Here is a 16,179-nt window from a genome sequence, read left to right as displayed (position 1 = left end):
TCATTAATTTAGGTGCACCAGGAAGAGTAAAGAGCCAAGCACGTTAGCTTGCGTTATTCCAGTGGTAACATTATAAGGAATATGAAGTACGAGTGCTGCCGAGAAAATTAAGGAGCCATGATAGCGTTAATGAGTAGATCCAGTCAGTGCTAATTGTAAAATCAGTTGCAAGCAAGGAGCACGATCAAAGGGCTTAGCGTAGCGGCCTAAAGCGGCTCTCCACTGCGAGTGTAGCAGCTGCCGTCGAGAGCCGCTTTAGGCCGGAAATGAGTCCTCTTGCTTATCGCCGGCGTGTAAATTTTCTTGTGCCGCATGGGATGGTGCACACCGCATGGGATGCTGTACACTGTTGTGCCATTACCACAAGCCCGGATTCCGAATCTGCAAGATGCGGAATCTATCCTGCGAGCGCCATAATTCTCCCTTCACAAGACAAGATGCTGCGCCGTCGTGCGGGAGAAGCCTCGGCGAGCAGCGTGTTTTGACGTGTCCGCGTGTGCCCGACAGCCCGGCGCCGCACCTCCCTTGCCTGGAGGTCACCGCGCGCGCGAACTTTGAACCGGGTGGCCAGCGCGGTCGCTGGTTGGACCCCTCGGACGACCGTCGTGTGCTGACTTTGTATTGGGCCGTTTGAGTGACAATGGGCCTCGGGGATTATAAAAGCAGCGACACGCCGCTCGAAAACAGGATCTGCCGACCCCACCGGGAGAGAGTGTCGCTCCCGACTGGGGTGAGATGTGTAACGCGTTTTCGCCGGACGTCGTCGTGCGAGAACAGTCGCGTTTGTTGTGAGCACTCGGCCCCAGTGCCGACCCGTTCATGTCCTGTATGATAACCTGTATATAATGTATAAAGTCCCTTTTGTTATTCTCATCGACGCCAGGCTCGGAGTCTTCGCTACCAACGCTCTGTCACGAAACGGGTGACGAGCGCTACGGGACCACAAAGCCGTAATCGTGGTGCAGCGGTGCAAGTTCGTAACACTGGTGGCAGCGGTGGGATTGACCGGCATCAGCTACCTCGGCGCGGTGAGTGCCTGAAGTTTACCTCAAACACCAGACTTTCTCTGACACAGGTTATAGTAGCTTAGGGAAGGATTTGGTGTTGCATTGTGATAACCTTGAGTGTTTCAAGCCTAGTAAGAGTGTTTTGGAAACCAGGGGATGCTGAGGGGGTAAACAGGGCAGTGTGTGAAATACTTGCATATGTCTTACTAGTAGCATTATAGTAGCGTTCGGCAGGTATATTCAAAAAGGGTAAACAGCAGGAGGACAGTGTGAACGATGGAGAAGTACAAGGTGAAGGAACTTCTCGAAATTTGTGAGGAGTTGGGCATTGAGTTGGGCTCAACCAAAAGAAAGAATGCGATCCTTGAGGTCATGAGGACTGGGGACGTAACGGCTGAGGAAGCCGCAGAGGCCTGGGCGGATATCAATGAACGTCGGGAAAGGGAGGAAAGGGAGAAGGAACGTTGCGAGCAGGAAAGGAGAGAACAGCAACGTCGCGAGGAGGAAAAGGAGGAAAGGAGAGAGATTCGTGAGCACGAGCTTAAAATGAAAGAGTTGGAGAACCGAAATAACTCGCCGGCGCCTAGTCTCACTTCTAATGTTCCCAGAATACGCGATCAACTTCCACCCTTTGTCGTCGGAGAGGATATGGCCAAATACCTCGTGAAATTTGAGCACGTGTGTGAACGAAATAGCATTGAGCGATCCCTTTGGGCACAGAATCTGTTAGCGTTGCTTCCTGGGGAGGCATCAGACGTAATAACTTGCTTATCGAAAGAGGCGTTTGAGAGCTACAGTGATGTGAAGGAAGCGCTACTGCGGAAGTACAAATTGTCGCCCGAAGCTTTCCGGCAGAGGTTCCGGTATGCAAAAAAGGGCAAGGAGTCGAATGTTGACTTCGCGTTTCGTCTAAAAGCCGACCTGGTGGAATGGCTGAAGGGCGAAGAGGTTTACGACGACCGCGACAAAATTGTCGAATGCATCGCGTTGGAGCAGTTCTACCGTTGCATTGATGAGGATGTCCGGCTCTGGCTGCAAGATAGGCTAAAGGAGGTTAAGCTAAACAAGGCAGCAGAGTTAGCGGAAGAGTATTACACCCGCCGCAGCTTGCACAGCAAGGCAGTGCGCGTAGAAAAAGCTGATAGAAGAGATGGGTTTTCCGGGAAGTCCGACGAACGGAAGCAAATCACGCGTCGCGAGTTTCGGAAAGATGAGTCTCTTACCAAAGAAACTGTAAGGGAAGGACAGAATGCATCTCAGAATGCTAACGATGGTCCCAAGCAGCGAAACGATACGACGCGTTCTTTTGAAAAACGGAAGCCGTTAACTTGCTACAATTGCAAAAAGCAAGGGCACATCGCAGCGAGCTGCCCAGAGAAAATTGCTTTTGCGACAATACGGGAAACTAACAAAAACATACGACTATTGGAGCCATATATGCGGGAAATTAAGGTAAACGGCAAGAAGTGCCGAGCACTTCGAGACTCTGCAGCAACTATGGACGTTGTTCACCCGTCTTTCGTCTCCTCGAGTGATTTTACGGGAGAGTGCGTTAGGATACGGCAAGTGGCCGAGAAGGAGAGTGTCTGTTTACCGATCGCAACGGTTATCATTGAAGGAGAGTTTGGGAAACTTAACACCGAAGCCGCTGTGTCAGCCGCCCTCCCGGAGCAATTTTCCTACCTCTTCTCAAATAGCTCGGAGCAGCTGCTGAGGGATCAGGGCAAATCATTCTTTGCCGACGTGGCGTACATGGCCCCCACGCGATCCAAAGCGCGCCCGCTGTCGAGGGAACTTGACTTAGCGTCGGTGAGCGAAAGGCGGTGCGGCACACGGACTGATCAGGGTAACTTGAGTGGCGAGCAGTCACGGGAGAGGCAGAGCTCGGAGGCTGGCCTAGACGAGCGGGTCCTGGAAGTGAGTGGGAGTGACGCGTGCAGTGCTAGCCGCGATATAGACTCGACGCCGCAATTAGGCGACGCGGGCTCCACACTCGCTCCGGTTTCCGCCAGCTGGCAGGAGCAGGCTGCAGTTGAAAGGGAAACTCGGATTCGCGAACAACAGGAAGATTGTTCACTAGCCGATCTGAGGAAGAGCGTCAAACGGGGAGTGAAAAAAAGGAGGTTTCATTTGGCAAGGAATCTGGCTTATTGTACCGCCGCTACACGGATAAGCAGGGTCGCAAATATAAGCAGCTTCGGATTCCGCGAAAATATCGCCGGGAAAAATGAATGGCCTCATTTGCTTCCTCAGAAGTATGTTTTCGGTCCAAGTGATTTCAAGGGGACCATTCTATTTGTAATTATTATTGATGATTAATAATTGTTTCTATTTTGTTGCGTTGATAATTTGAAAACTGGTTGTTTGAGCCTTGTGTACTGGATCGTACACCTGCCTCCTGTTGCAGCGGGAGCAAAAGGGGGATAGCTATTTAGTTAGGTTGATTTGAATTATGGCCTTGTCTGGTGTTTGACGGGAGACAGAGGGCACTTGTTCGTGTTGGGTGTTGCCTTTTGCCGGTCGGTTTTGCAAGCTGCAGAACGACCAAGCGGGACCAGTGGCGAGAAGCAAGGTCTTAGGAACGACCCGAGCGGAGCTGGTCAAGGTGCCTTGGCGACGACGTGGTGAGCAGAGCTCCTGTCCTGGCGAGTCGGACCTGGGCACGTGATGTTCCCTGGCGTCCCGACACTGGACGTGAACTTGGACGAGCCTGACGAACGTGCGCGCCTGGCATCCGAGCCACGTGGAGGCAGCTCGTCTTCCCGGCGCCTTATCTGAGGGCGGGGATGCTGTTGTGCCATTACCACAAGCCCGGATTCCGAATCTGCAAGATGCGGAATCTATCCTGCGAGCGCCATAATTCTCCCTTCACAAGACAAGATGCTGCGCCGTCGTGCGGGAGAAGCCTCGGCGAGCAGCGTGTTTTGACGTGTCCGCGTGTGCCCGACAGCCCGGCGCCGCACCTCCCTTGCCTGGAGGTCACCGCGCGCGCGAACTTTGAACCGGGTGGCCAGCGCGGTCGCTGGTTGGACCCCTCGGACGACCGTCGTGTGCTGACTTTGTATTGGGCCGTTTGAGTGACAATGGGCCTCGGGGATTATAAAAGCAGCGACACGCCGCTCGAAAACAGGATCTGCCGACCCCACCGGGAGAGAGTGTCGCTCCCGACTGGGGTGAGATGTGTAACGCGTTTTCGCCGGACGTCGTCGTGCGAGAACAGTCGCGTTTGTTGTGAGCACTCGGCCCCAGTGCCGACCCGTTCATGTCCTGTATGATAACCTGTATATAATGTATAAAGTCCCTTTTGTTATTCTCATCGACGCCAGGCTCGGAGTCTTCGCTACCAACGCTCTGTCACGAAACGGGTGACGAGCGCTACGGGACCACAAAGCCGTAATCGTGGTGCAGCGGTGCAAGTTCGTAACAACACCTCGTTCTCACGCAAAGTTCCAATACTACTGCTCTCGAGACAGATGCTTGTCTGTCGAAGAGCGCGTTGCGGGAGAAAGAAAAGCCAGACAATCCTCATGCGTAGAAAAAAAAATTGACGGAAGGACGAACAAAAGGACACATTTCCTGCGCGTCTCTCGACGGCTGCTGACGGACCGGAAGTGTCGCGTTTGGACAGTTCGGCATGCGCTCGCGTGGTCCGTGAACTTTTGCGCTGGACTGTACCTTCTTTTAGTAAGCGACCATATTAGCGATTGATGAGAGTTGATCGATCATGAAAGATTTGCTTTAAACAAAGTGGCTATTTTTTTTTAAATAGCGATCAATTGTCAAATACCCGTCGAAATGGTAAAGCTTTTCATAGTGTTGTAAATGCATTCAGCTCATAATGCAAAAAAGGTGAGGCGTGCAGACAGGACACTAGAGAAGAGAAATAGACAACACGAACGCCGGCGTTCGTGTTGTCCATTTCTCTTGTGTCCTGTCTGCACGCCTCACCTTTTTTTTTTTTTTGCATAATGAATCCTTACCAACTAGCTCAGCTTTCTGTCGTTATAAACTTCAGCTGCAACTTCAGCGGGCTTTACGCAAGGATTTCGCTCGCCGACACTTTTCTGACCTTACTAAGTGACAAAAAATTTTTGATGTACGTTGTCTTCCCTCTTACCTGAGTAGGGTAGCCAACTGGACTCTCTTCACGTTTTCCTCCATACTTAGACAAACAGTAATGCCAACTACAAACGAGGACGAATGAGATAGAATCACAGCAAAAGCGCCTTTTGTTGTGATCTTTTTCGTCATCGTCTAGTTATGCTGTTTGTCAAATGTGCACTTCCACCAACTCGCCAAGCTTTCCATACTATAGCCTCCTTATACCTTTCCACCTTTTTTATCAATGAAGACCTTAACAGTCAGTCTAAGTGTACGTTTGAGGATGCGTATGCGGTAAACTGATAAACTATGGTATAATGTGCAATGAACTGCAATGAGAAGAATTCGTGATTTGTAGTAAACCTCAAGAAGTTGTGCCGGAGCCTTATCTACGCCAATTAGTGGCAAAGGACCCAGATCGTCAGAAGGAAATTTCCGCTAGATTAAAAATGAATTAGAGTGTATACAGCATGCAGTCATGACCGGTGAGTTACCGTTATGTTTGTAAACCGCACAATTATTGCGTTCTACCACTACTAACATATTGGGCAGAAACTTGATAAGCAGAGAAGGTTGATAATCTAAGGACCGTGCAACGAGCGGTGGAACCGAAAGTGGTAATAAAATTATGTAAGTAACGTTAACGGCGGTGGTTATTAGAGAGCAAACGTCTGTTTAGCCTATGTTCTAATTGAAATTAAGAAGTTGAACAGGCTTGGCCATGTCGAGCGCATTACATGTAGTATATTAGAGTAACATAATCGCAGACGAGGCCGGTACAGATGTGATCAGATTGGGAAATTTTCAGACATACAATGGAGTCAGCTGGTGCAATACAGCGGTAATGTCGAATAGGATGCCGCCGTCCTGCGGTGGATATAAGATTAGTCTGACAATGATGATTGTATCTAATGCTGCACTCTGGTGCTTTACTCGAGACACAGGGCACCCGGAAACGAGCTCTATACATCTTTACTTTAGTCGCCTTAAGTCGCCTATCAGCCAATGTAATAATTAGGCCTAATATGTAGCTGCGAGAGATAAGGCGCAGAGAAATCGATGATCACAAATGGGCGAGTTCTCACTCGTGTTAAACGATGTAATCTTAACGCACGTTACGTCAGTGTCAGTTCCTTAAACTAATGTTTGAACATTCGTCCAGAAGTGTTAGAGCAAAGCCCGTTGGGGAACAACCGCGGCTCCTGAGGCGACCTGTAAACCAATTAAGTAACCATGACGCTATTATTGCGAACATTGGCATGCCGCATAGTAAGCTTATTGCATGCAATAACGTTCTACGGACGAAAGGTGCGCCATGTGAAAGCAGGTGATGCCGTGTTAACAAATTTAATGTTTCTGTTTTTGTAGAACTAGCAGAGACGAGGAAGTGGCATGCAAACTACAAACACCGTAAATTTAGCATCTTAAAATAACTTTCGACAGATAAGGGTGTACTTATTGGACAAGCTTGCACACCTCAATGCGCTGTTTCAGGAAGGAAGGTTTGATGCCTAGAGGAGCGTTGCTGTCACCTTAGCTGCAATCGTTAGCCATGCCGCTTGCTTTATAATCACCGTGAATTTGAAATAAAAGAGAAATAAAATGTTCGTCTCTCCTGTAGCATTGGCGGCATAGCGTAAGATCCATCGGTGACATATGTGAAGGCGGAAAGCCACGTGTGATCGATGTTTTTGTCGTTAAAAGTGGACGTTCGAATGTCTGTTAGGCATATAACCTGCATAAATATAAATGAGCCCTGAAGTAGTGATCCAGAGACATTGTATCACCCCTGCATGTACATCTGTTGTTTAAAATAAAGTTCAGTCATTTAAGCTTCGACGTTTGGTAGAAGCTCACTGATAAATGCACGTCTATATGTGCAAAGCCGTCGTGGAGTTGCAATCGCGCCATCCTATCTATAAGCTGGAGCGACTTGGATAAGACTTGTGCATCTGTGGCAGTCTTCTTCCTCTGCGCCAAATTTTATTTCTACATCAGCTTTCCCAACTGTTGCCATTTATTTTCGGGTTTGCTGGCGCCATTATTTCAGTTCCAGGGCTCGTATGTGTGCGCAGTGTACGTGGCGTCCGTGGTGATTCCGGCGATCGTGGTCGCGCTGTCCTTCTGCTGCCTCCTGACGCTGACAAGAAGCCCCATGCAGACTGTGGTGCCCTCCAGAGAGTCAGTCGCATTCGTGCAGGTGCGCATACATTATATGGACATTATGGTGTACACTATGCGCTGGATAATCGCAGGCACTGCGCCATGGTTTCGTCTGAGTACAGGTGCCAGTTATGTGCTAACCTTCCGGTGAACTTCAGCGTGTTCCGAATGCCAGGATTCGTGGCAAAGGCGGTTGTTGTGGTAAGAAGCGACAGAATACAGGTGATTCTGCGACGTTGCTGAGGTCGTTTCTTGAATGAGTTTGTTCGACGTCCTTGGGCTCAAACCACCACCAGCGGCTGTACGGGTAACTGGCGCCCTGTTCTGGCTGAGCCTACATTCGGAGATACATCAGTACGCCACCTTATGCTTCTGTGTTCCGCGCGTCGCTATTGTTTTCGCTACAGTTAGAGGGTTGGCTAGTCGGTATTTCCATTTCCGCAGGACGGCAAGACGGATGACATCACGCTGCGTCCGTACAAGTGGGTCTACCGCGGTACCGACCGCAGCTTGTCTCAGGAGCTGCATCTACAGGGCGGGAGGCCGCAGTCCACTAACGACGACAGCCTGCGTCATCCACCGCCGAGGCAAGTGCGCGGAAAGCAGACAGGAGTGGCTTGCTTACATGAATGGCTGTCTAGCCCGTGCGCAAAATGGCTTTCTGTAGCAAACAGGCACAGACCGCGCGGTCAAGTTGCATCGTCGACTGGAGCGGAAACCACTAGCGCATTCGCAACTATGCACTATCACTAGTGGCCAATTGTGCACAGTGCCGTAATATCGCTGTAGAGGCGCCAGCTTAAACATTGGGGATCAAGACATGCACGCTAATACGTCGCTTATACCTATAAGCGTTAGGCGTTATAATGGTTACCTTTTTCCCTATGAAATAGAAGAAACGCTGAAGTTCACACCATTAAATCGACACTAAGGTGTACGCGCTTGTACACTTCTGCTAGAAGGCGCTTTAGGTTCCCAGGTGTTGTTTATTTGTGTTTGTGCGTGAGTGTGCGTGGCAGGTGTAATAGATTAGGACTCGTTTGAATAAGCCCGAGGTTATCGGCGGCGGCGTCTGTTGTGACAGGTTGAATAGAGGCTTACGTATATATACGTATAGCGCTTACCGGAGCACCATGACGGTTGGTAAGCAGTGCACTTCCAAGCTCAAAACTTCCCAATGTACGTGTTCAAAATTTAAAGAAAAAAACGGCTGTGGCTTAGCTAAGGTTACGCCCAGGATGCGAAGCATACTAGCCTTTATTTTAACGCGACAGCGTTGAGGAGCTCATGTCGCAGAAAAGCCGGTGTCGTCGGTGTCGGTGTCTGCGGCGTTGCACTTCATGAATAAATCGTTGTCGCGCCGAACGCTGCGTTGCTCGACGCTCACCGCGTCCGATGCGGGGGGCGACGCCGCGAGCGACGGCGCGAGTTGGAGCCCCGTTTCTCCTCTGTCATGACGTCACGGTGTCACGTGGTATTGAAGGCGACACCGCCGCGCCTGAGGAGCTGGGTTGAGCTCTAGTAATATGCTTCGCATAAAAAACATTTCGTCGGAGCCAATACATCCGGCTTCGAATTAGAAAGGCGCGGTTGATATGTCGCCTTACAAAGCCCTTACTTGCACGTCCAAATTTAAGCCCAAGTTGCGAGTGTTCCAGGAGATTCAATATTTTGAACCATGCCACGTAACTTATTCGGGCACTGAGAACTTTTGCAGCTGAGCGACCATTGTAATTAATACCCAGTAATTACGGTGCTATGTTTAATGGCTGTGTGCTAAGCATGCATTTTAGTCAAAATTGATGATTTACGACGGACGCTAAGTGTAACCGCATAACGTAGATCAACAGGTGTAATCAGCCGTTCTATGAGTACGGTGAGCAGAATAAACAGACCAATGAGCCCAAATTAGACGAGGACAATGCTTGACTGGCTGGACTAAATTAGAAAAAGCGTACGTTTAAGAAGGTAGGATTGTTAGAATCATGGACCAGCGCTAGTCCAGCTTGAAATTCTTTTAAAGCAGTCAGTAAGCGACAGAGTTCGAGTGCGTAAAAACATGGTGCCTGTCCGTGACTCTGTGGAAAGGTTTGAGAGCTACATCCTGCGTCAGTCGAGCAACCAGCCCGCGCTCATACGAATTGTCACAGGGTGCGAGAAGCTGAACAATTGCGTAAAAGCCCCGCAATTCCAGCAAATCTACATGGCTTCGTGTTCAACATATGGAATCCTTCACGAATGTCGACTTGTCCGACGTATACAAGATGAAACGCGAAGCATTTGAGGCAACGATAGCCAAGCTACCGGACGCTTGGCGGTGAATCAGGTAGCCGAGAATTGGGAGGTTGGCCAAAGCAGCTCGGTCGGTACACACACCGAGCCAATCTGGAAGCGGTGCATGCGTTCTGGCAGTAAAACGATTAAGGCTGTTTGTGCGCAATATTACCAGCCGCGAGCCATCCACCAGAACGAGGCGGTGACGTGTGCGGCTCAGCTTTGCTGCGTGTACTGTCTCGTCTCATCCAAAAGTTGAGGGTGGCATTAATTCTCCAGTAATGGCGACGAAGTCTTTCGTGTATGACCACCAGAGGTTCCATGGGTTAACGAAATCGAACAGCCACGGCGCCCATCTCTATTCACAAAATACCGTGTCTTCGAAGACGGAGCCCGCAAGCCCCTCAGTAGCTACGAATATTGCAAAACAAATGCCAAATGTAAGTCCTCTGAAACACCATGTCGTATCATTGCAGCTTCACAGCGGGCAGACGTTGAAAAACTCAAATTGGACGCGTCCGTGTTTAATGTATACAGAGATAGTCTCTTCGCTGCGGCACAGATTTAATCTTGTTGCGTCAGTTCCGTTTCCCGATTATTACGCAGAATAGGATGAACCGTTTTTGTTACTTCTCTTCAACAAACTTTATTGAATCTGATCAGTCATAGGGACTAATCTTGCGCGAGTTCATTTACACAGTAAGATAGGACTTAGCCTGGAGGTGCAGCTGGGTTGCAAAGCTGCGCCGCCCCTCTCACGTCGCCTGTAAAGGCTGCTTCGCTACGTTATTTTTCTCGATGAGGGAAAGCATATCTTGCTCCACAAGCCGGCAAAGCAAGTTTATGAGTGGGCATATTCCTGTAGTCGCTTCAAAACATAACACCCGAGAATAATACAAATCCACACCAAAAAAGTAATGCAGCATAAAACAATAGCTACGGAAGCAGGCAATTTCTTTCCACACAGCGACATTTTATGCGCGTATTTTTCAAACATGCGTATGCGCGATATTGCAGCGGGCGTTCTCTGAAATTTTCAATACTTATTACTTTCAGTAATAACAATAAGATTACACTGCATTCAAAAATAACTAATCACTCAACCCGACAATTTCGTTACGCTTTTCTTGCGGAAAAGGGTGCGCGCTGCAATAAAATAGAGAAATCGGTAGTTGCAATTTCGTCGCCGGTGACGCCGTTTGGACGCTAAATTCGAAAAGGCAAGTTGGGCTGTATTTCTTTCGCAATAAACAATCCTTAGACTACCAGGCCTGGCTGACGTCTAGGCCTCCCTTTTATCCGTGGACCCAGACTGTATTTTCGCGTTAAACTTTATTTTCCAACCAAATCAAATGCAAATATATATTTGCGAACAATGACTTTTGAAATTCAGTTCCTTCAGAGAATCTTTTGCATTCCAGTGCAGATTTCAAAGTACCCCGGCGCACTACCATCTACATTTAAAGAAAACATCAAAAACAAACAGGTGAAGCACCTGGTTAAACAGTTCAATTGAAGTTTTATCGTTTACTCTGCTTCTTATGCTTTGGTTTTCTAAAAAAAAAGATGGCTCGTTGTTTCACGAGGATAATAGCGTACAACTTTGGACTGACCCGTCTTCAGCCACCCTCTTCACCAGCACTCCCGGTGTGTCGCTTAACTAAAAAATAAAAAAAATACTTAACCCTGCGTGGTGAGCAACGCGTACCCAATGCGCGCAACTTCTCGCACGCGCGCTTCACGTGCCACGTACTGTTCCGGGGCCCCGTTGACATCTTGCCGCATGTGTGCTCTCCCCATTACAGGTTTACGTTCAAACGCTGCTCGGGGTCGTGCGGCGGAAATCTTTCTCGGCCTGGGCCCTCGCGCACCGACGGCGACCAGTCGAGCGCCAGCCAACCCAGCGGATCGCGTAAGGGGCGACCCGTCGACTCTGCACCCGGTTGCTCCACCGACGACTTCGGCGACGACGACGACTACGCCCTGGACAGCTTCATCAGCGATTCGTTTGACGAGAGCGTGTGCGCAGCCGCTGTTGACTACCATCGTGGTGCTAGCCTCGCCAAAAGCCCTCGGTGAGCCCCGTCCGCGCACCGGGTTTGAAATTGTCAAGTGTAACGTCCTGAAACGTGACAGTGGATAATCAGGGATGCTGCAGTTGAAGAGCTCGAGATTGAATTTGAAAACCGGAGATTGTTTAACGCGCTCATAAATCTAAGTACACGGACGTTCTAGCATTCCGGCCCCCGTCGAAATGCGGCCACCGCGACCGGTAATCGAACACGCGACCTCGTGCTCAGTAGCAGAACGCCACAGCCACTGAGCAACAGCAGCGGGTCAGTGCAGTGTCGCCAGTCTCACAAAAAATTCGCAGCTTCGCCCGAAGTCATCTACAGTGAAAGTTCTATTTTTTTTTTGTTTGTTTGTAGCGAAAAAAGAAACGTATAGCGCCGAAATCACGCCATCATAGAACTTAGAACTACTGAGCACTGTTCCTCTGGTCGTTGTGTGCCTCCCGCTCAACGCATACAACCGTCATATTTTGTTTATACTTTCGGTACAGCACTCGTCCTGTTGTGTTCCTTTCCTGGCCTCTCCTGCGTCACGTTTTCCCTTCTTTGCACTGAGGGCGATAGCTAGCCCAGTTTACTTGCAGTTTAAATTCGCAGTGACGCCTGAGCGGGATGCCCATCATGCTTTTCACTGGCCCGAATAAGGCACTTTTTTATGTACGGGGTCTGAGACGGTCGAGTGTCACGAGCGAGCGTGCCGTTATGCATGTGCACCCGTGCTCAGTGCATTCGTTGCATCACGGACACAAATATCACGCGGCTACTTGCGGTCGTGTTTTGCAACGATGCGTTTCGTGTTTCAACATTAATGCGAGGCGTACTATGAGGAGCGATGCGCGTCCGGCCGGTTAAAAAGTGCAGTTTTACGAGTTTCGGCCTATTGCATACTTATCACGTCCCGCGCATTTACTATATAATTTTAATTAACAATTATTGAAGATTCGCTATAAAATTAGTCGAAATACAAAAAAAATTGATTCGCCCAAGCGACGGCAAACATTACCTTGGTTCTGTCAAGCTACGTGACACTTGCATATTATTATTTTTTTGGCACAAGTTACGTGCGACACACGGTGTATATACGGTGTGATGATTTTTAACTTTTGCGGAATTTTTAAAAATCGCCTGTGGCAAATAGCATAATTGTTGTCCTTTAGCTGGCTTATTCGTAGAGGCGGACATAACTAGCACGAGAAATCGAAACACATATTTAACTAGTTGTCTTAATTACTTCACAGCAAATACTGCAATTTACGAGTTGTAACCGGTGAATTTGCAAGACGTATCCACTTGAAATTAATTTCCAGGATGACACCAGTTCTGAGATATTATATCCCAAGTGCGGAACGAAACACATGGGCTTTCCGGTTGCTTGTCTGCTTAGATGCATAAAAGCGCGTTTTGTTAAAAAAGTAAGTGGAACAAGTGCATTTTTACTGCGAGTTTGAAGGCGCATATCTACGGCTAGGTTTAGGGCGCATATCTCCAAACTGGTATCATTCTGGAAATTAATCTTGAAGGATACGCCTTGCAACCTCACCGGCTACAATTCGTGAATTGCGATATGTGCCGTAAAATAATTTATTACGCAGTTAGTGGTTTCTTCAGTTGAATATGTTTCGATTTCTCTCGCAAGTGATGTACTATGAATAATCCAGATCAAATACTAGAATTATGTTATCTGCGACAGGAAATTTTTAAAAATTCTGCGAAACTTAAAAATGATCACCCAGTTATATATGTATTTTATTCTGTGCCCCAACCACGTTCTTTTTTTTTTATAGCACAACTAGCCAATGTCTTCTTTTTTTTTTTTCAGCACCACTGGAGTGAGCAAGGGGACCAGTACCGTAGGTAAGAAGTTATGCTCACTGTGGGAAACTGATCTCGCGGTGCTCATGTTTAATTGCAACCGGCGTCGTAACAATTTTTTTTCTTTAAGCTTATGCTCTTGATGTCAGGACGTCCCGCTATTGGTAGCAACTTTCTGCAAAGCCAAATACCGAAAATTTAAACGCGAGCAAGTTAACCTACAACGCGACCCCGTCCGCCAGAGCCTGACGATGGCGTGGTTAACATTGAACGGCGTGCTTAGCAATTACGCCCGCCACTGGCACACACCCACACCGCGCTCCCAAGCAAAATGCCTAGGATTGACCCGACGTACTTTGCTTCTGTGTGCGGGATGCGCGATGACGCGAGAAAGTGCAACTGCCGGCCGAATCTGTAATTGTGAAGCGTGCTGATACGTGGCCATTCAAAGTTCAAGGAAGCGCGGAAACATTTTCCTCGGGTAGTAATTCTGTGCCGTATATAAATCGTATCGTTTAACAGCCCATGAAAAGCGGAGTCAGAACATTTGTTGACCGTTTTCTGCGGCAGCACCGCGCCCAAAAGCTGGGCTGAAGCTGAATTTTGCATCTCGCTGCTTTTATGTAGCCGAGACTACTGCTAGAGATAATACAAACAAGAGTTAAAAAATGAAACGTTGTAAAGCCGGTGCCTCGAAAAATTTGTCTGAAGGTTAAGGTAATCTTGAGGCCATAAAAATAAGTCAAAATTGGGCTTCTGTATGCTGATACGCGCTCTGCACGCATTTTCCAAGTTTGCCTCAAGCACACACATATTTTGTGGGATACATACGCACCTTATTTAGCGAGAAGCTACGAACAACAGACTGATAAGCAACCTTGATCAGTGACTCCTTCGGCTACTTTGCTGTTGCCGATTTGGCCCCCTTCAGGTATATGTCTGAATAAACTTACTGGAAGTTATGAACTCCCATAAAAAAGGCAGCGCCATCACAATTGTTTCTTTGTATGCATATCTTGCAATCTTGCGCTACCCCATCCTTCGACAACTTTCCCAAACAATCTATTTTTCGCAAAAACTTGATGAGACGTCCGTAAAGCCCTAGAACGAGACCATAATAGTACACAGAACGAAAATATTCACCGACCATTACGATACTCCCTAATGCGAACCTTGAGCGCAGATCTATAAGTGTTTTCATTGGCTACACAGGGTGTTTCAGCGAACACTTTCAAAATTTTTTTTAAAGTTGCCTCTGGCAGATATCACATTTCTAGTTTATGAGCCGGTCTACACGAAGCGAAGCGGCGGACACTACTTGCACAAAAAATTGAAATGCACAATTGACTAACAAGAATTCACCAATTAACTTTTTAGCTAATTATCTTATGACCCATATTGCAATTTACAAATTCTAGCAGTGGACTTGGCAAGTCGGATCCACTTGGAACGAACTCTCTGACGTCACCAAACAAAAACGCTCGTGTACATATATACAGGGTGTCCCACATAACTTGAGCCAAGAATTTAAAAATGAAAGGCGCGTCGGAAGCGAATTGAACCGAACGCATACTATTCGCCATAGCCTAGAGTAACTCAGACATTTTTCCCCCCATAACTCACTAATTAATTACCCAACGTTTTAATTATTGGCTGAGGACTCCAAGTATGATACGCAGATTTGTAGAGCACCTTCAGAAGGCACCGATCGAGTTGTTTCCCTTGCGATACGTTTCACGTAGTCCTTTTTTCCGGGTTGCAATATGCAACCCGGAAAAAAGCCCGGTTGCAAGCCCGCAAAATATGAAAGCCACGTGACGGAGCGCTTGCGCAGTGGTATCGTGCTGCTCTAAAGTGTGCGTTTGGTAAATAGGATAGGCTCCCGTCGGATGAAGGCGCAAATACATGCTGCTGGCCGAGCGCTGCCGATTAGATAAGGAACGCCCCACCGCTTCACCGTCGCCAGTCACGATGCAGCCGACCTTGTTCACCGAACACACGCTTGAGAGCAGCACAAGCGCTCCTTCGCGTAGCCTTTTTTTTTTTTTCACATTTCGCGGGCTCTCTTTGCAAACCGGAAAAAATAATAATAATATTTGGGGTTTTACGTGCCAAAACCACTTTCTGATTATGAGGCACGCCGTAGTGGAGGACTCCGGAAATTTTGACCACCTGGGGTTCTTTAACGTGCACCTAAATATAAGCACACGGGTGTTTTCGCATTTCGCCCCCATCGAAATGCGGCCGCCGTGGCCCGGATTCGATCCCGCGACCTCGTGCTCAGCAGCCCAACACCATAGCCACTGAGCAACCACGGCGGGTCAAACCGGAAAAAAGGACTACGTGAGACGTATTATAAAAGAAACAATTCGATCGGTGGTTTCTTAAAGTGCTCTACAAATCTGCGTCTGCGTATCATACTTGGGGTCCTCAGTCAATTATTAAAAAGTTGGCTAATTAAACTTAATTAGTGAGTTATGGGGAAAACAAAAAAATTGTCTGAGTTGCTATAGGCTATTGCAAATAGTATGAATTCAGTTTAATTTTCTGGGATCGAATCGCCGGCCACGGCGGCCGCATTTCGATGGGTGCGAAATGCGAAAACACCCGTGTACTTAAAAGGACTTCTTCTTGGGCAAGTTGGTGCTTAGATTTCCTAGGTATACATTGTGGCGCAAAATACATTTCTTGAAAAGGGACAGAACTGTCTCACTGTCTCCCTTTTTCTGTCCCTTTTCAAGAAATGTATT

At 48.1% G+C, this 16,179-nt stretch overlaps 1 protein-coding gene across 3 annotated transcripts in view; it reads left to right on the top strand.

Annotated features, from left to right (window-relative positions):
- Positions 1-16,179, top strand: part of LOC139054646 (uncharacterized) — a 46,581-nt gene that overhangs the window by 29,473 nt on the left and 929 nt on the right. For 2 of the 3 annotated variants that reach the window (XM_070532002.1, XM_070532001.1), the window contains exons 4-7: positions 7,184-7,308; positions 7,716-7,858; positions 11,351-11,620; positions 13,437-13,471. In XM_070532002.1, the coding sequence (XP_070388103.1) occupies positions 7,184-7,308; positions 7,716-7,858; positions 11,351-11,620; positions 13,437-13,471 (573 nt within the window). Of the gene's footprint in view, positions 1-7,158; positions 7,309-7,715; positions 7,859-11,350; positions 11,621-13,436; positions 13,472-16,179 lie in introns of all 3 variants that reach the window. The other variant, XM_070532004.1, reaches the window with a different exon arrangement.

This window comes from Dermacentor albipictus, chromosome 1 (genome assembly GCF_038994185.2).
Source record: "Dermacentor albipictus isolate Rhodes 1998 colony chromosome 1, USDA_Dalb.pri_finalv2, whole genome shotgun sequence".
NCBI classification, from domain to species: Eukaryota; Metazoa; Arthropoda; class Arachnida; order Ixodida; family Ixodidae; genus Dermacentor; species Dermacentor albipictus.
This window is presented reverse-complemented; position numbering and strand designations above follow the sequence as displayed.